This window comes from Taudactylus pleione, unplaced genomic scaffold, assembly GCF_031769625.1.
Source record: "Taudactylus pleione unplaced genomic scaffold, aTauple2 ptg000032l, whole genome shotgun sequence".
NCBI classification, from domain to species: domain Eukaryota; kingdom Metazoa; phylum Chordata; class Amphibia; order Anura; family Myobatrachidae; genus Taudactylus; species Taudactylus pleione.
In genome coordinates, this window is record NW_028284434.1 from 48544146 (window position 1) to 48564762 (window position 20617).

General features: G+C 46.2%; 1 protein-coding gene across 2 annotated transcripts in view; it reads right to left on the reverse strand.

Moving 5' to 3' along the window:
* Nucleotides 1–20617, reverse strand: part of CRAMP1 (cramped chromatin regulator 1) — an 80817-nt gene that overhangs the window by 49055 nt on the left and 11145 nt on the right. For both annotated transcript variants that reach the window (XM_088452078.1, XM_088452077.1), the window contains exons 3-7: nt 17172–17362; nt 16777–16930; nt 3341–3424; nt 2183–2231; nt 181–275 (exon numbers count right to left, since the gene is read on the reverse strand). In XM_088452078.1, the coding sequence (XP_088308204.1) occupies nt 181–275; nt 2183–2231; nt 3341–3424; nt 16777–16930; nt 17172–17362 (573 nt within the window). The remainder of the gene's footprint in view (nt 1–180; nt 276–2182; nt 2232–3340; nt 3425–16776; nt 16931–17171; nt 17363–20617) is intronic.

A 20617-nucleotide genomic window follows, 5' to 3' on the forward strand; every position in this document is an offset into this window, starting at 1 on the left:
CTGATGACATAAGTACGATGTATATAAAATATGAACGTTCGCTAAACACGGCTTTCCCAGTGCATCTATTTACCTGCCGTTCCCCATTTCATCTACAGGCACAAGTGGTCACAATCTGTTTAACACACATACAAACAGTGAGCGATCAGGACATTACATTTCATAGATAACAGATAGTACCTGTCTTCCCTTCCGGGTCGCAGAGCTTCTTCAGTGCTCGACACATAGGAGCCTTGATCCGCAAGTTCCTACCTTTGTATCGCACTGTAGTCGCCCTGGGAACAATGAAGGCGACAAAAAAGCAAAACAAAATAAAAATCAGGAGACGACAAAAAAAAAACTCAGCTGCAAATATATCTGTTAATAATGAAATCATAGGAAAATACCATCAAACCATGAACAAAGTGGAAGATTAAAGTCATTTCAGTAGCATCTCAGGCGTCATTAGTTACCTGCCTCAGATCCACGTGGCTTCAGCTCATTTACATATTTTGTTAAATTTTAGGATAAAGCTAAACATTTAAACTACAGCTGCCCCTCTCCAATCCCCTTATTCCCCATGCACCTGATCAAGTGTTAGCTGCACAGCTACTTCCTCTGCCAATTGCCATTCTACACACATACAGTATGTGCCATTATTACGTTTACTGAAGTCAGGATACTCTGTAGTGCTTTACAATTGGGAAACATACACAGTAATAAATCAACTCCTGGGGGGAGATTTATCAAATCTTGGAGAGATATAATGTGGAGAAGTTGCTCTTAGAAACCAATCAGCTTTTGTCATTTTTATAGAACAGCCTGTAAAATGAGTGTTATAAGCTGATTGGTTGGTATGGGCACAGTCTCCACAGTATCTCTCCAAGATTGGATAAATCTCCTCCTTGGTATTAACCAACAGAGAAAGTAGTAAAAGGGCCACACAAGCTTATAATCAATAATGTTTACTTAACATGTAATAACCAGAACCACAAGCTGCCGAGTAATAGAACATTTTAAATTGTTCTATAACGGCTGTCAAGTGTGTGCAATGGCAGTGCCCAAGTACCTAAACAGCGTTCTCAGGGTTTATGCATAAAAATTGTGTTGTGCCACAAGCACTACATGTACAAATGTGTTACTTTTCAGCCGATACCACTTCTGGCATCTACGGTCTAGTAAGGTTTCTTTTTTTTTTTTTTTTATAATATTTTTTATTCAATAGATGAAAAATATACAATGAAGCCTACACAGAGGCTCTTAATAACAGAATACAAATAAACCGAAACATATACCGAATTATAGAAAAAAACAAAACAAAAAAAACCCTTAAAATTGACATCACGTATAATAAGTTTTTGCTACACAAACTACGTTCATCTACATTTTTTTAAACAATAAAAATAGAGAGAAAAAAAAAAAGTAAACTAGAAAAAGAAAGAGAAGCATGGTGTAGCAGACCACGTACGTAATAGAGGAAGTAAAGAGGGGAAAAATAGAGAAGAAGAAGGTCGCAACCCAACGGGTCTCCTGTTTGATGCTATCTACAACTGTGGAAACACATTATTGGAATGCGGGGGTGTCTAAAAGTTGGAAGTCCATGGGTCCCATATTTTAATTAATCTTTAGGAAGAATTGCGTAAAATGCTCATCATATATTCCATACAATCTATGCGCCACACCTTAGCTATGATCTAATTTATCGCAGGGACCTTGGATGTTCTCCACGCTGTTGCGATACTACAGGTAGCTGCCGAAATAACATGTCTAATAAGTTTGTGTTGGTGATGAATGGCATCTGGGACACACAGAGGCAATAAGAAATATTGAAGATTGAAGGGGATATTAAACCCGACCAAGGTGTGAGGGAAAGATCTAATTTCACTACAAAAAGAGACAAGTTTTGGACAGGTACACCAAGTGTGCAAGAAAGTTCTGATGGTCTAGCAAGGTTTCACTTTTTATTTTTTCACCCCCTTTGTTTCTCAAAAAGTGGCAGTGGTCGGCGTTACTATATTACAGTGCCAGCCATGACATGATGCTGGATAGGCAGCCAGGCTTGCTTGGCTAGGAACCATTGATGTGCTGTACTCTAAAAGACACTTATAGGAGAGATGGTTCCCCAATGACAGGCTGCAGGTACATTTTAAGACTACATTAATTATAAGGAAACTTCTGCATAAAGCTGAAAAGACCCACTCACCCTAGCTGTATTAACTCATTCAACTTGGCAGCATTCTTATCATCCATACCTGAAATGCAGAGAGAAAAGGCATCAGGGCCACTAGTTGACTAAGAAAAAGGATATATTGATTTAATAACAGAATAATTAAGAGTTAAAATTGCAAACGAAGTCATATTAACTAACTCACTTTACAGCTCGTAAACTTCATGCAGGCACACAAAATATTATCAGCAGCTTTATGCCATATTTAGAAAATTACAGTTTCTGCTATAGGATTATATCAATTGGAATGAGATATTTACATGAATTCCGCTATACACTGCTTGCAAACTAACTAGTAAGCCTCTATACAGTGCCCCCAGTAGTAGTCCCCCCTATGGAGTGACCCCAGTAGCGGCACCACCCTGTACAGTGCCCCAGTAGTGGCCCCCCCATACAGTGTCACCAGTAGCGGCCACCCGCACCTAATGCAGTGCCTCCACAGTAGCGGCCACCCAAACTATGCAGTGCCCCCACACTGTCCCCAGTAGCGGCCACCCCCCCTAGCAGTGCCCTTAAAAAAAAAAAAACGTAACTTACCTGATCCATGCTCCTGCCGACGACCGCTCCTCCAGGCCTGCTCTGCACTATGGGAAAGACGTCATGACGTCTCTATAATCACCTGCTGCGCAGTGAGCGGGAAGGCGGAGCTCATGAGTGAGCTCCAGCCGGCTCACTCCGTGGACGACGCTGCAGCCAATGAGAGTCTGTCTGACTCTCATTGGCTGATATAACAAACATACAGCCGCCGCTGGCGGCTGTGTGTTTGTTACTCTGTAGTGTGGACCGCGCTCGCGGTCTGCACTACAGGGCCCGGGCTTGCTGAAAATCTGGTAGCCAGGCAGCCAAATCTGGTCGCTATGGCGACCTGGCCCCCGGGGTTTTGTCGAGCCTTGCTATAAGTGACTTATCATAATTGTCTTCGCCCTCAGCTTTGTCCCGTCATACCTGCCAGTGCTCTATACATTCCTCTAAGAGAATCAGTGACAGAAGCGCTTAAGCGACTCCAAATTTTTAATTTCATAACTGTACTTTTATTCTACATCAACTGAATCATACATTCATTTATCTATGTCCATATGGGCAAATATAACAGGCTAAAGAAACTCTGTTATTGGATAAAGAGACACAACTTACAGCCGCCAATCTTCTTCCGCAGTTTTCCGTAACAAATTAGGCCATAAAGCTCCTGTGAGGACTTCTTAAGCCCGCAAGAAAAAACTACAAGATAAAAGAGACAATATGTCAAGTTATTATCACCATCATAATTTTTCTTTATAAAGTGTCAATACGATACTTCATGCTGTAAAACCTCATTAGTAAGGACACAGATGGTGGTGTGCGGGTGTAGGCTGGCAGCAATTCCTAATTCAGGGCCGGATTCAGAGCCGGATGCTCTTTAAGAGCGCTTGCTCTGAATCAGGACGTTTTTTTGTTTTTTGTTGCGGCCTCCTGGCCGCTCGCTAAGCTGGTGGTGACCACCTACAGCTTTTGCGGGCGGCCAGGTGATGGTCGCGACCATCAGGGCTTGTGACGAGACCCTTGTGATAGGGTCTCGTCCATTGCAAGCCCCAGAGAGCTTCCTGCTCTAAGAGAGCAGGAAGCTCTCCACTGACATCACTGGTGATGTTAGTGGTGCCTCCCACAAATGGCATACATTCCTTCGGGAGCGCCTCAGTTTATGTAGCCACGCCCTGCCCCGCCTACAAAATGGGGTGAGCTGTCGATCAACATCGACAGCCTCCCCTTTTGTAGTGAGTCCCAGAGCGAGAGAATTTCTCTCTCGCTCCGGGGCTTGCACAGACGCGCATGCACAGTACCCCACCATCGACCCGCTTGCGAGCGGTATGCGCTCGCGAGCGGGTCTGAATCAGGCCCTCAGTCCACAACTGTCAGAGAGGCAAGGGTTCCCCAACCAGACATAGGCAATGGGAGACCAAACTTATGCAGAAGCAATCTAGATTTATTTCTAGTGACTCAAACTTACTGGAATGGGTCTCTGTTATAGATTAGGTTTGATTCAATAAGCAATAAACACAATAAATCACAAAAATTACAATAACATAAGTCATTACTGTTTTTCTAATTGACTATTCCCTATAGAGAAATCGGCAATGTCCTTTAGTAGAATGTCCCAATAACCTAGTACAGATGACATATCATTGATGACTCAGGTTACGGGGTCTTAAAGTGTATTTACAACGGAAGGTCAAATGCCAATGTTGCAGCGCTGATATATAAAAGTAGGCGGAGTGTCCCTATATCACACACAGATGATTGTAATTAATGGGTTCATCTCACCAAATCTGAGGACCTAAATCAGGATGAGTCTTCCCCTCCAAAAGGTAGCCACAGCAAACAATTGGACAGGAATCTCAGCTCAAATTTCTATGTGGAACTACAAGTCCCAGCCACTCCTATTTTTTCTCTGCCTCTCTCTCCATTGCTTATCACTACGTATTAGCGCCCCCCTCTACTCTTCTCTGTCTACAGCACCAACTATCCCTTCTCCAACTGATCATTTTTAAATCAACTTTATTTAATATGACACTTGCTTCAGCCCTTTTCCAAAATGGCAACTGTCGAGTATCACACACATAACATAAAATAGAAGGTAAAAATGGTCCTGCCCAAAGGAGCTTGCAATCTAAGAGAATACAGAAGGCAGTGGAATAACACTTGCTGCAGCTAAAGCAGCCATTGGCGATGCATTTCTGTGCAGCTACCAGAGGTGTGATACGGTTTCAATGAGGAGAGACCGCAGAAGGCAAAAGACAAGAAACATGAAGCATTAAAATCTTAATAGTGTCATCTGCTGAGACCATAACTGTCCTCCTCCTGCTGGTTCTAGTGAAGGCTTTTGCTTTCATGGTGCATCGGCACTAGTAGTTGTCTCATAGGTTCCCAAAGTCTATCCTCAAGGCTCCATAACAGTCCAGGTTTTAGGGGTATGCATGCTTGACCACAGGTGACTTAATTAGTACCTCAGTCAATACCACTTGTGCTCAACCATGGATCTCTCTAAAACCTAAACTGTTGAGGTGCCTTGAGGACCGCGTTTGGGAACCTCTGAGTTAACTGTCAATTTGGAGTGTAACCCGATGTCCTCCGTTGGGGTCATGCTCTCTGCTGGAAAAAGAGCCAGGACATTTGTTCCCCATTTTGGAGGAAGCTGCTATCACCAAGGAGGTGGTGGAGATCCCCAGAGGAGGAGCAGAGGTAGCACCAGCAATGACAGTTAGCTCATCTGCTGGAGCCATTGAGTTTGAGGTAAGTTTTCAGCAGATCTTCTGAACAAACCTGTCCTTGGTGTGGGGGACTCCTCAGCACTACCACGTAATTTCCTGACGTGTTTACTAATCTTTAGCAGGTTTTATATTTGTAGGAAGATTATTATGTAGGCGGTAGGGCATATAATGTATCTTAAGTGCAGTCATCATTAACTCGCATGCCGACTATGAGACATCAGTACGGTAAGGAGACAGCTCCTATGCTGGGAGACATGAGCTGATGCAGAACAGGCGCAAATTACACCAGACATAACAGTATAACCGCATATATGGTAAGCGGCACACATCTCCCGAGTCCATATCTGCATCGGCACGTTTGCGACAAGCAGCCGTCACCATCCATGCAACTGCCAGTAGCGGGCACAAAATACATGCCTCCAAGCAGGCGCTTACTTGCGCCAACATCCCCTCACTGAGCTTTGCCTGTGTGTGCACGGCCATTCGCACACCCATTCTGCCTATCTGGAGAGGAGATGCATTCAAAATGCACACAAACTGGGAAGCCGCATCTGCGTCTGTCTGCGATCTAAATGCGCTATGTCACCGGTCATGGTACTCATTCTGCATGAGTCCCAGTTAACTGAAACTACATAAATGTGTCATCAGAGTCCTGTTAAAAATAACGTACACCCTCAGTGTTTTAATATTTCACACCTTATTAATCATCTAGTCATTACAAAGTCCTAAAATGTTATACAGGTGATCTCATGTTAACAAATAATAACCCATACCAGATTTAACTTTACAATTACGTATTCAGATACAATAAATAAGACAACATGAAGAAGCCACATGTAAAAATATGAGATATGGTAAGAACTTACCTTTGTTATCTCTATTTCTACGAAGTCCATAGGGTTCCACAGGATACCTTGGGGTATAGGTGATGACATCAGGCATCGGGCACCATAGAGTTAAGTTTTCAGCCTCCCAGGATGCACTAGGGTCCCCCTCCTATACCCCGCCCCCGAGCCAAGGCATCTCAGTTACGTACCAAGCCATAGGCCGGAGGAGGAGAAGGAAGAGAGAAGAAAGATCTGGACACACACAAGAATCACATTCTCACCAGAGGGAGACGGAAAAAACGGTGACCAGAGTAAAGCCCATCTGCAGCACAGGTGCGACAGGGCGGGAGTCCTGTGGAACCCTATGGACTTCGTAGAAATAGAGATAACAAAGGTAAGTTCTTACCATATCTCATATTTTCTACATCAGGGTCCATAGGGTATCCACAGGATACCTTGGGGATGTCCCAAAGCAGTATACTTCGAGGGTGGGGACGCTCCTGTGCTGAAAGGAGAATCCGCCGCCCGAAGGAAGCATCCTGAGAGGCAAAGGTGTCAAACGCATAATACCTCACAAAGGTATGGACAGAGGACCACGTGGCAGCCTTGCAGATCTGGACAGCAGAGGCACCACGTCGAGCTGCCCACGAAGGACTCACAGACCTAGTGGAATGAGCCCTCACAGAGGATGGAACCGGAAGGCCTTCATGAAGATAAGCTTCTGAAATTGCCATTATAATCCAACCTGCCAAAGTTTGCTTTGAAGCAGGCCAACCCTTTTTACGGAAGCCATAGAGGACAAACAAGGCTTCCGACTTCCTAAACGAAGAAGTGCGGTCAACATAAATCTTTAAGGCCCACACAACGTCCAAAGTGGCCTCACCCACTGAAAGATCAGGTGAGTTAAAAGCCGGCACAACGATTTCCTCGTTGATATGGAAACGTGAAACAACTTTGGGAAGAAATTCAGGATGAGTGCGCAGCACTGCCCTGTTCCCATGAAAAATCAGGAAAGGGGGTCTTACAGGAGAGAGCCCCTAAGTCAGAAACACGTCTGGCCGAAGCGATGGCCAGAAGGAAAATTGTTTTAGCCGTCAGCCATTTAAGGTCCACTGAGCCCAGTGGTTCAAAAGGCGGTCCCTGGAGAGCCCTCAGGACCACAGCTAAATCCCAAGGCGCCACCGGTGGAACAAAGGGCAGTTGAATTCGAAGAACACCTTGCATAAAGGTGCGCACATCAGGGATTGTAGCAATCCTACGATGGAACCAGACGGACAGGGCAGACACCTGCACCTTCAGAGAAGCAAGGCGTAGCCCATGGTCTAGTCCCGCCTGTAGGAAAGCCAACAGTCTAGACAGACGGAACTCCCGAGGGGCATAACCTCTCGGTCGACACCACTGGAAGAACGTATGCCACACACGATGGTATATCCTTGCAGAAGATGGTTTCCGAGCTCTTAGCATAGTTCGTACTACAGAGCTGGAAAACCCCCTGGACCTTAACATGGCCGTCTCAACAGCCACGCCGTCAAAGACAGCCGAGTCAGGTCCGGGTGAAGACAAGGACCCTGTGACAGTAGGTCCGGTCGCAGCGGCAACCGCAGAGGAATGTCCACGGACAAACCCTGAAGGTCTGAGAACCAGTGCCGTCTGGGCCACGTGGGAGCTATCAACAGGAGCGTCCCTCCTTCCTGTTTGAATTTCCGGTTTACCCGTGGAAGAAGGGAAAACGGAGGAAAGAGATAAGCAAACCGGAACGTCCACTGGACGGACAGAGCATCCACCAGAGACGCCTTTTCGTCTCTTGTTCGAGACCCGTACACCGGCAACTTGTTGTTGTGCCGTGATGCCATGAGGTCGATCTCTGGAAGACCCCACCTGTCCACCAGAAGTTGAGACGTCCTGGTGCAGAGACCACTCCCCCGGATGAACGTCCTGGCGACTGAGAAAGTCCGCCTCCCAGTTGAGGACTCCCGGGATGAATACGGCTGATATGGCCGGGAGATTGCGCTCTGCCCAGACCAGGATGCGGGACACCTCTACGAGTGCCGCCCGACTTCGGGTTCCTCCTTGCCGATTTATGTAGGCCACGGTGGTGGCGTTGTCCGACTGGACCTGCACGGGGTGACCTTGGAGAACCTGATGTGCCTGCTGGAGAGCATTGAAAACCGCGCGGAGTTCCAAGATGTTTATTGGAAGCTCTGTTTCCGCCTGAGTCCATCTGCCCTGGAACAAGTGTGGACCCGTGACCGCTCCCCAGCCCCGAAGGCTGGCGTCCGTTGTCAACAGGACCCAGATCGCCACCCAAAATGGACGACCCTTGTTGAGATGGGTCGTCTGCAACCACCAGGCTAGGGACAGGCGAACCTCCGGAGTGAGCACCATCGTCTGGTACTTTAGACTCTGAGGCAGTCCATTCCATTTGGACAGGATCAATTGCCGCAGAGGTCTGGAGTGAAACTGGGCATATTCCACCATGTCGAATACTGACACCATGGAGCCCAGTAACCTCATCGCCAAGTGCAGGGACACACGGCGACTCTGCAGACAACTGCGCACCCTCAACTGTAAGGCAGAGATCTTTTCCCCCGTCACAAAGATCCTCTGCTGTCTGGAGTCCAATAAGGCAGAATCCTCTGAGAAGGGATCAGGGTGGACTTTTGCCAGTTAATTAACAAGCCGTGCCGTTGCAGTACCGCAATCGTCAGATCCAAGTGGCGTAGAAGGAGCTCTGGGGATCCTGCTACCAACAGAAGGTCGTCCAGGTACGGCAACATGCGGACTCCCTGCAGCCGCAGGAAAGCCGCCATGACTGCCATAACCTTGGTGAACACTCGTGGTGCTGTCGCCAGGCCAAAGGGTAACGCCCGGAACTGAAAGTGATTGTTGCGGATTGCAAACCTGAGGAACTGTTGATGGCGTAAAAGAATAGGGACATGCATGAAAGCTTCCTGTATGTCCAACGACACCATGTAATCCCCAGGTTCCAGCGCCAGAATGATGGACCGTAGGGTCCCCATCCGAAACCGCAGCACCCACAAGGACTTGTTGAGGGCTTTGAGGTTGAGAATCGGACGGTACGACCCATTGGGTTTCTGCACCAAAAATAGATTGGAATAGAAACCCTGGCACCTCTGGGAGAATGGAACAGGCACTATAACTCCAGCCTGGAGCATAGTGTGCAAAACTTTCTGCAGTTCCCTGGCTTTGTTCCGGTCTAAGGGAAGACCTGTGGTGAAGAATCGCGATGGGGGCCTGTGCCGAAAGGAGAGGGCATACCCGTGAGAAAACACCTCGTGAACCCAATTGTATGTCGTGGTTACCGACCAACACTAGGCGAACTGCAGCAGGCGGCCTACCACTTTGGTATCCCCCAAAGGGAGGCCCGGACCGTCAGGCCGCAGGTTTGTCATCAGACATAGGGGGCGGACGACTGGTACTCCAGGTCTGTTTCCTGGGCTTGGCCGATTTCTTGGGGCCAGTCTGTCGGGGAAAAGACTGTGCTTTAGGCCTACCCTGGGCCCTGTAAGGCCGAAAGGACGACGTACCCGAACTGGAAGGGACTACAGCAGATGGGAGACATGCAGACTTGGCTGCCGCCAGCGTGGCCCAGATCCGGACCAAATAGGACTTCTCCATTAAAGGGTAAAGCTTCCAAGCAGTATTTGAAATCAGCGTCCGCCTTCCAGGACCACAACCATAAAGTGCGACGAGCAGCAACCGCTGCCGAAGAAATCCGAGATGTGAGGGTACTGATATCCAAGGCCGCTTCATCGATGTAAGTGGCCGAATCCCGGAGATTGCCTACCAACTCGGCCTGTTCAGCTGAACAGTCGGAATCCAAAGACGCCTCCAAACTATCAGCCCAGCGCTCCATAGCTCTGGCTACCCAACATTTGGCCATAGCCGGTCAGGATGCCCCCCCCGCAAGGGAATAAACGGACTTTAGGAAGATCTCCACCTTACGGTCCGTAGCATCCTTCAAGGAGGACATGGAGGGCATGGGCAATGTGGCACTTTGGACTAGGCGTGTCACATGAGAATCCACCTGTGGAGGGGATTCCCACTTAGAAAAATAATTGTCTGCAAATGGGTAAGCAACCGCTAAGCGTCTTTGAGGCTGATACTGTTTACCAGGGTGTTTCCACGCCTCCTCTAAATGGTCTACTAACTGACCCGAAAGAGGAAACACTGTGGCGTCACCCTTAATATCCTTAAAAAAGGCATATTTGGACTTGGACACCGGAGGATCGTCATCCTCAATAACTAAAGCTGTGCGGACTGCCCGAATAAGGCCAGGAATATAAACCTTGGACTTAGTGTCCGACTTTTTAGTACGGAGAGGTTCTTGGTCAGATAGATCCAGAATCTCCCCATCATCGGACGTCACGTCGTCATCCTCATAAGGAGCAGACAGAGACGCCACAGGCCGCAACACAGACTCCCCTTATAACACGTCCGACAAATGCTGTACAGAACTTGTCAGTGAATTAACCCACGCAGGTTCCTGAGAGACCTGGGGAGGGGAAATAGGGAGACTGTGGGGTACCATTAGTTGTCTCGGGAAACCGTGCATGGGTGACAACACCACTGACTGCTGGGACAATCCCATCTGTGAAAAAACAGGTGGCGGAGCTAACTGGCCCACTAGGGTTGTAAGCGCTTTGGCGAAACAAGCCCAGGGCGGTTCCTGTACCGGAGCCGTGACAGTAATTGGCCGCGCCAATAAATAACACTGCCGACATAGCCCCTCCGCGTTACCCTCCCCCTCCGCTATTGGTACTTTGCACGTAGTACACAGAAGCTGGAGAGGAAATTCACTCTCAGACATGATGGTAAGTATGTGACCCCTCTCACTAATACTCGTTAGTATAGTGGGAGAACCACCCTGCAATCACCGCACCGCAAGGGCTTTAGCAGAAGAAGAGCATGGACAGTGAAATGGCTGACAGTATAAAGTGAAAGTACAGACAGCAGACGCTACCAGAAGTCACATACAATGCAAAGAAATAATCCCTGCACTATCAGCGCTGATCCTCAACTACGCAGACACAGAGCCTGGTAGGACACAGCGCTGCATACACAGACCTGTAACCAACGGAGGAGAGGTGTGCCGGGGGACTCAGACCGCGATGCCACCGATCAACAGCCTCCAGCAGTGTTTACCATGCTTCTAGAAAGATGGCCACCGAGGAGCAGAGAGGAGGCCGGCCTGGGGGAGGAGCGCTGCCACAGGGCCAATCGGCAGGTGCAGAGAGGGCTGTGTGCAGCGGGGGAGGCGCCGGCTGTATACAGGGAAGGCACACTCCCCTGGCATGCAATTAACCCCTGGGACGCCGCAGCGCTACCGCTCAGCTGCGGTCTGCTGTCCCAGGGGGGTAGTGGAAGCGCAGGTTGGTTACCTGGCTCCACGCTGCAGCCAGTCCCCAGGGAGCCCCCTGCCTGGGAACTCCGGACCATGTATCAGCAGAGACCCACCGCGGGACCCCGCTGCTTACCTGCTGCCCCCTTGAGTCCGGCCATGGTCCAAAACATCTGGGGTCACCGCTAGCTGTGACTCCAGATGCTTACCAGCATCCCCGGATCAGTACCGGCATTCTGGTACCGGCGGGGGTGTAGGGAAGACAGCATGGACGTCAGCCACAGCTGCCGCGAAGAAAACTTCAAGGGCAATCCTTAGCCCCCCTCTAAACAGGTGCTCCGACTCCGAGCCAGGCACCAACGAAACTGAGATGCCTTGGCTCGGGGGCGGGGTATAGGAGGGGGACCCTAGAGCATCCTGGGAGGCTGAAAGCTTAACTCTATGGTGCCCGATGCCTGACGTCATCACCTATACCCCAAGGTATCCTGTGGATACCCTATGGATCCTGATGTAGAAAAAGCAAGTACCCTTACTACTTAAAATAAAGAAGGTAATTTGAGCCAAGTGCGGGTTATTTGATTATGAGAAAGTGCTGTCAGAGCCCTCAATAATAAGCTACAATCACTTATAGACAGGCCTCCGTCTACATGTAGAAAATGTCTCATTATGGATTTCAGGGACGGAAAGCTAGAAGTTTTCTTCTGAACATCTGCTTCTGAAAGAAATACATCATATTAAACAATCACCTCTGGATAGACAAGACCAAAAGTAGAGTTGGTTGGTCTTCGTGGCAATAAAAAGACGTATCAAAACACAAATGCTCAGCCGAGGTCCAATCTTGCACCGCACCCAGGAGGCACTCACTAATCTGTTATAATGTCCTATTGTTTTAAGGAATTGGTTATACTACTCCAATGTATGAGTCACAAATCCCAGAAGTAATTCACAGACTGTTCTGACGCAGCCAAACCGCTGTAATGCGCACTATAGAGAACCAATACAAAGTTTTTGTAAAGGACGATTCTTAGCGCACAAACTATATCAATCAAGAGAAGGAGCTCTTCCCTTTCAAAAGCTTGGCCACATCCTAAAGTAGGAATGATTTTTATTATTATGATTTAGGAGGAATTTTTTAGCTATTTTGGGCTGAAAGGTGGGATTTGTATAAAAAAAACCATAACTATCATCATTAAATATGATATACAAGGTGGTCCAGTGAACGCAAAATACGCGCTACAGCGCGTTTTTCCATGTTTTAGGGAGTTGGGGACCCAGTTTTTAAAACTCAGCAGGTCCTGCAGGACGTGCTGCCTGTGTGCAGTGCCGCAGCAACCTATCGCCAGCGGCTTCTTCTCATCCAAACAACCACGGCGGATTCTTCTCACTACAGCTCCAAGAATCCCCCTGGTTCTTGCGGCTCTTCCTCCCTCTATGTCCGGCTTCTGCTGATGCCCGCTCATGCAGAGTCTCAGCCACACTCTGGACCCTCTCCCTCACACTCTGCTCCCGCCTTAGCCACTCTCCAGTCACTGTGCCTCAGCCTCCGCAATGTGGTGATGTCGGACCCACATTTTTACCGCTCAGCGCGATCACTGAGGTCTGCACAACAGAGCCCTTAATTCTGAAGACTTCCACCAGAAAGACCAGTCAAGAAAAAGGTTGTCTTTCAAGAATAGGATTGTAAGGGTGCACATCCACTAGGCGATGTGGTAAAGACAGTACGATTACAACATTGCAATCATACAGTTATTCCCCATCCCCTGTAGTGCCTACACTGAACGATTAGTCATTCAGTGCAGGCACCCTCCCTCATCCCTGAACATGGCCAATCTGTCGTTATCAGCAGATTGACAGTCATGTTCAGGCTATGACTGATGTCGGAAACGACCAGCGGGAGCGCGCATCGCTGGTCGTTTCTGACATTATAGTGCACGTTTAATGAGCCATTGAACCTGGATGTGCACCTTAAGGCTGACCAAACCAAACTCAGGTCAAACATACATCACTCCCTGCAAAAAAGTCTGCACCTCAAGAAGAACTGTCACGTGGCTTTGAAAATAGACATGAGGAAACTGTAAAGAGCGAAATTTGAAACTGCTCTCCCAACCGTAATGCAGAAAAAGCAGAAGACGGACTAATCTAAAAGAGGTATGAAGACATACTTCCGTCACCAGGCTATAAAACATTAGAAACTGACAATTTCTTGCTGAAACCAGTTTGAACCCTAAAACTAATCTCAGTTACCATGTTAAAAAGATATTTTGCCATAAAAATTATAGCTTTAAACTGCCATCGTGTTAAAGCCAACTAAGCTAAGTCCTGATAATGAAATGGTCCTTGGCTTAACAGGTCCCATCTTAGAGGCAGACACTATGACTGGCCTACTGCCAACTTGCAAATGTCTGTGCACAATGATTTCCTTGGCCAGCCAGGCAGAACTTGGATCACCTGTGCATCCAATTTGACATTTTTTTTGTTGTTGTTGAAGCATTGTAATTGGAGGGAATACGTAGTCAAAAAAATGCATGTAATCAACAGGACAACAAGAAACACCTTGGAGTCCTGACAGTAACAGCAGAACTCCATGTAGCCATCTGGCTAATTCGTTCTGTCTGCGCTCTGTAGAAAAACCTCGAGATGTAGGCACCACAAATTAGTGAAAACCATGCCCACTGAAAAACTGTACTACCCAGTTTTCCACCCCTGGAACAAACACCACTGAGATCGCTGGAACATTAAGTTCTTCTGAGTGCATTATCATGATGGTGTCCCTCATTGCTCTGGAACTGTTGGTGCCCCTGTCAGTTCTTGTACTCTACCGTTGTAGCATTGTCCAGCTTAATTGTTATAGTATTAAGCCCTGAAGAAGAGCCTAACCCTTTACTAGGGCATTTAACACTGCTGCCGGTCCTAGAAGATCAATACACAAAGTTCTGACTCCTTTTGAGGCAGGTATCAGTCGTCCAGGCCAAAAGGGCGTAGGGATGACCGCTGTTCAGGTTGTCTGCCTAGAGACACCTGGGAAGTGACATTGGAGGTAGCCTGATAAGTTTACTGGACAAGATGTGATCTGACATGGTCTGTTTCAAAATCTGCTCGATCTGTAACACCCAGCAGTGGAAACATGCCCACTGCACCAACTCAAAGGGTGAGAAAATATTCACCAAAACCTTCATACACAAGAGAACCATCATCACCCAGCCTAAGAGCTCCTGGCTGGAGTAAAATCTGAACCTGAAAACCAAAATAATTAGCTTCACAAAGCAACTCTTCCAACTGAAGAGAAGAAGAAAACTGAATGAGCGGTTTATTTTTCCTTTTACATGAAGAAGCATCCGGAACCTACAGCTCCTCATAATCCTCAATACTTTGTATGAAGTTGTTCACACCATGTCATCTAGAAGAATCATGCTTTAGGCCAGAGGGATCCTAAACTCTGACTCCACTTCTCCCTCCTCCTGAGAGGAAAATAGACAATCTGACTAATCCCAGGTATGAACAGGAGCTAAACTCTGGCACTTTGGAAGCTGAAGATTAGAACATTCACTGTTGTGAGGAAGAAAATCCTACCAAGACCTGAACCCAAGATGGCTTCCTCGGTACTGAGGTGGCTAAGAATTCACGAAGTTTTTAGACAAAGAGAAGGCTTTGAGGAAAATTACTGTTACAGAGGTTGTAGGGGGTAGAGTGGAAAGGAAAGGCACACTGCTTGCCCGCTAGTTCTGGTGTGCTTTCCTCTGTGAGGGGAAAGGAGTAGGTGCTGCTGTGGAGAGTAGCCACAGCCCGTGGGTTCATTTCAAAGGTTATCATTGCCTAAAAGAACAATGCCTATATAATGTCACACAGTCTATGTGTGGGACTGCTAAGAGAAATAACTTCCACCTGACCCTTTAGCCAAGCACCTGATGTGCTGCACCAACATCATCCACGCAGAACACAATTGTCAGTGTTCGCCTGCAGCCACACTTCCGGATCACGGACCATTAGTCTTGAAGTGCCCAACAGAGCCATCTGCAAAAAGTGTGGATATGTGTGGCCAAGTCTGAGCCCAGACTTCAGTCCCATTGAGATGCTGAGGCCATCATCATTAATGAACTGAAGGCAGAGTTGTAAAGAGGAATAGGACAAAATGTCCTCAACTACTATGGCCCAAATGTAATAGGCTCCGATTTACAGCTCGTGGCGCAATAACAGTGAAGTAGCTGCTATATTTAGAGCACCAATTTGTTTTGAAGGTAAAAAGCAACCTCATTTTGCCTTAAAACTAATTATCGCATCTTTTATAGATGGAAATTACACTGGGACCAGCTAATCAGAATCCAGGACATTTGGTTTATGTAAGAGACTGATGCACTCAGTAAATACTAATACTTATTGCTGCTAAAGGTGGTTTTATAAGATACTGAATTATGGGGCGTTCTTACCTATACACACACGTGGATTCTTCTGCTGGCTTATTTTAAGTTGAATTAAATGACATTAGACTGATCACAATTTAGGACTTGGTGAGGTCTAGATCATATTAACCATGTCCTAATGTTCACAAAACGGAGGATTTGAGAGAGAATGTAATCTATTACAAATTATATTATGCACACACACAGGGCCAGATTCAGCTTGGATTACAGTTGCTAAGATGCACGCAATCGGCCACTTCTGCACATGCATCTCAGCGCACGTGCTAGCTATTGCGATCGGGACTGTGATCGCAGAGGCTACGCAGACCCATCGGGAAGCACCGTTTGTGGGTGGTGACGGGGGGGGGGTGTTTGTCAGGGAAAAGCGTTCGTACGCCGTTGCAGAGGCGTGCATAAATTATCCACTGCGATGCCCTACGCAGCCTGAGGCCTGATAGCGTGCGTGGTTGTTAGCAATTTCTGACTAAAGTCAGGGCTTGTGCAAGTGTCTGTGAGGCTGTGACGGTACTCGATTGTACCGATGGTTTTGCTATTCTGCTAAGCATTACGGATGTGTGTATGGTAAAGTGGGCGTCCTTATGTTGTGCTGAGTTTGCATTGCTATCGCAATGGATTACCATACAATAGCATTTGTACTGTGTGCGTACGCAATATCGCGATCCATAGTGAATCAGGCCCATTGATAACATCCAGGGAAAGGAAGATAGGGGGTTCTCACCATTGTTGAAGTCAATGTACTTTGAGATCTTGTGCCAGGTTCTGTAGTAGAAGTGCCGAACCTGCTCTTTATTCTTCACCATGCTGGCCGGTTTGGCTTTCTTCTTGTACTTGAGAGCAATGTTGTTTTGAATGGCTTCAAAATCCTTCCCGTGCTGTAGCAAAGAGAGTACAGTTTACAATCTACTTACACAATGCAATAGCCATGACCTGTCGTATTGGTTCAGCCAACACAACAGCTGCCCCTTACTCTGTGTAGGCGAGAGATGCTCTTTAACACCCCCGATACCTGGAGACACCAGGAAAGTGTCAAATAAAATAAATACAGATTTAAGAGAAGTAAGGAAGGACCAAAAGGCATTCAATAAACTACACAACCCTGGAAACTGTACTCACTTCATAGAGCGCCTCAAAGAAGGTATTCTTGTCTTCTGTGCTCCAGGATTCCCATTGCCTCCGCACCTTCTTCTTACTGCCCTCATCTTTTTCTCCAGCAGATGGAGCAACATTGCGGCCAGGCGCTTTTGTGGTACTGGGAGCCAATCCGGCGGAGCAGCTTGGTGAGGACGGGGTGGCATTGTCTAGCGCTGAAACCAAAAACAAATGGCATGACATTTAAAGTTACAGTTTTACCTAATTAACCAGCTCTTTTCAGAATCAACTTTAAATAATGCCGACATGCATTACCTTTTTGGGTATTTAAGGCCTGTCAGCAATGGCATATATCAAGCAGTATGGTTGGATCAGAATAAAACTGCTGGTAACGGAAAGCGTAAAAAGTCCAATAAAAAGCATACGAACAGCAAGGAGTTCAAGAATGTCTATATACCGATATATAAATATAAAGATCACCACTATATAACATGTTATCAGAGGGTGAATATATAGGGCCGTATTCAATTAGCGGCGAAAACTGATTTTTTTTTCTAAAAAAAAACGGACGGAAACGCAATTGGCGAAGCAAAACTGGAGAAAAGTTCTCCATTCCAGACCAGGCGAAAAAAAAAAAAAATGCAAAATCCCTATTTTTGACTAAAAATGTGGGGATTTCTTTCAGAACCATTTGGACACCCCCCTAATGATAAATTACCCCAAAAATAAATCATAAGTTGCGCACTTTGACGAAAAACGACCGCGCAAATTTTGGGTAAAAAAAACAAAACGTTAAATTGTTTTAATGTATTGGGTCTGATTTTTAGGGGGGCGGTATGGATGTGTGAAATGTTTTAAACATCGCACGTGGTCGCAGCAGGCGGTTTTTTAAAATTGCGGTTTTACGACACGAAAATATACTTGCACCCTTTTTAACCCCCAATTTAGGTGGAACAGTAATTCCCTGGAAAAAAAAATAGCTTCCTATCATTTTCAACGGCTTTTATTTTTTTTTCACCCAAAACTGCGCGGTTGTTTTTTGACAAAGTGCGCAACTTCCAAAAAATGTCGGGGTAATTTATCATTAGGGGAGTGTCCAACGAGTTCTGAAAGAAATTTGCACATTTTTAGCCAAAAAATAGGGATTTTGCATTTTTTTTCTGCCTGGGATGGAGAAAACTTTTCTCCAGTGTTTTTTCCCCATTTGCATTTTCGCCTGTTTTTAGGCGACAATATCGCCTTTTTTTTGTCAAAAAACTTCCGTTTTGGCTGAAAAACCGCTAATTGAATATGTCCCATAGTGTATGATATATATATATATATATATAAAAAAACAAACAAAAAAAAACTGTTTCTAGCTGGTAATGCTCACGAAAAGGCACAGCACTTGACAAGACGATTGGTCTAAGTAGGCAGCATCCTAGTAGAGAATAGTGCACCAGGAGGACATCTCCCACTTGTGCTATTAACTTGTACCAAAGTAGAACAGTGGGACTGCAGAATGAAGTCAGCGAGTATTTTTAGACTGAAAATCTAACGTTGGGAGCGCACACAATCAGCTCTGGCAACCACCTCCTCACAGCATGTCACTCAGAGCCTGGGATTGTGGAATAACAACTTTGTGCAATAAACACATCGTTTATATGCAGCTGCAAAGTCAATTGTCACCATTACAAAAATATATATATATATATTTTTATTTTTTTTTAAGTCAAGTGTTTGGCTTTTTCATTGGAAGCCTACCCGTTATCTATACTTTCTCAAGAATACAATTTACAAAAGGCAAAAATACTAAAAGAAATCAGCTCTGCACAAATAAATACATACATACCTACATACATACATACAGCCGTGGCCAAAAGTTTTGAGAATTACACAAGTATTGGTTTTCACAAAGTGTGCTGCATCAGTGTTTTTAGACCTGTTTGTCAGATATTACTATGGTATACTGAAGTAACATTACAAGCATTTCATAAGTGCCAAAGGCTTTTATTGACAATTACATTAAGTTTAAGCAAAGAGTCAATATTTGCAGTGTTGAACCTTCTTTTTCAAGACCTCTGTAATTCGCCCTGGCACGCTGTCAGTCAACTTCTGGGCCACATACTGACTGATGGCCGCCCATTCTTGCCTAATCAATGCTTGGAGTTTGTCAGAATTTGAGGATTTTTGTTTGTCCACCCGCCTCTTGAGGATTGACCACAAGTTCTCAATGGAATTAAGGTCTGGGGAGTTTCCTGGCCATGGATCCAAAATTTGGATGTTTTGTTCCCCGAGCCACTTCGTTATCACTTTTGCCTTATGGCAAGGTGCTCCATCATGCTGGAAAAGGCATTGTTCATCACCAAACTGTTTTGGATGGTTAGGAAAAGTTACGCTTGGAGGATGTTTTGGTACCATTTTTTTATTCATGGCTGTGTTCTTAGGCAAAATTGTAAGTGAGCCCACTCTCTTGGCTGAGAATTAACCCCACACATGAATGGTCTCAGGATGCTTTACTGTTAGCATTACACAGGACGAAGACACCAAATCTAACAGACCGGGCAAGGAGGGCATCAGAAAGGCAGCACAGAGACCAAAGGTAACCCTGAAGGAGCTGCAGAGTTCCACAGCAGAGACTGGTTTATCTGTGCATGTGACCACAATAACCCATACACTCCATAGAGCTGGGCTTTATGGAAGAGTGGCCAGAAAAAAGCCATTACTTAGTGATAAAAATAAGACGACACGATTTGAGTTTGCCAAAAGGCATGTGGGCGACTCCCCAAATGTATTGAGGAAGGTGCTTTGGTCAGATGAGACTAAAATGTAACTTTTCGGCCACCAAGGAAAATGCTATGTCTGGCGCAAACCCAACACATCCCATCACCCCAAGAACACCATCCCCACAGTGAAACATGGTGGTGGCAGCATCATGCTGTGGGGATGTTTTTCAGCAGCAGGGACTGGGAAACTGATTTGAGTCGAGGGAAAGATGGATGTAATTTGAATTCAAATGATGGAGAATTACAGAATAGGCACCAAATACATTATCATGTCTCGGATATACGTTAATGAACATAGGGTCCTATATCACATGCACTGGAACAAATGGAGGAGCAGGAGAGTGGTAGGACAAAGTAAGCCATTTTGTCTTGTGCCATGCCTCATGGGGGGGGGGGGGGTGGAACATAAACCACCATCTGTAGGAGAAGAACAAAAATCTAAATTTCCCCAGAAGGGAACATTAGATGTTATTAATTTACCGGTCTGGCAGAGTGCCATAGTATCCAACTTAGTGACAATAATATGAAAGCCTGACAGCTGGACAGGCTGATCTAGAATCTTCACCAAGATAGGTCGGAGTATTAAAGCATAAGGGCAACTGGAGATATTAACCTTTTACCCGCCAACGTTCCACAAGTGGAACATCGGGTTTGTAAAGCTGTACTGAAATATTTGTTTAAGTCGCTGGACATTTGAAATAAGTT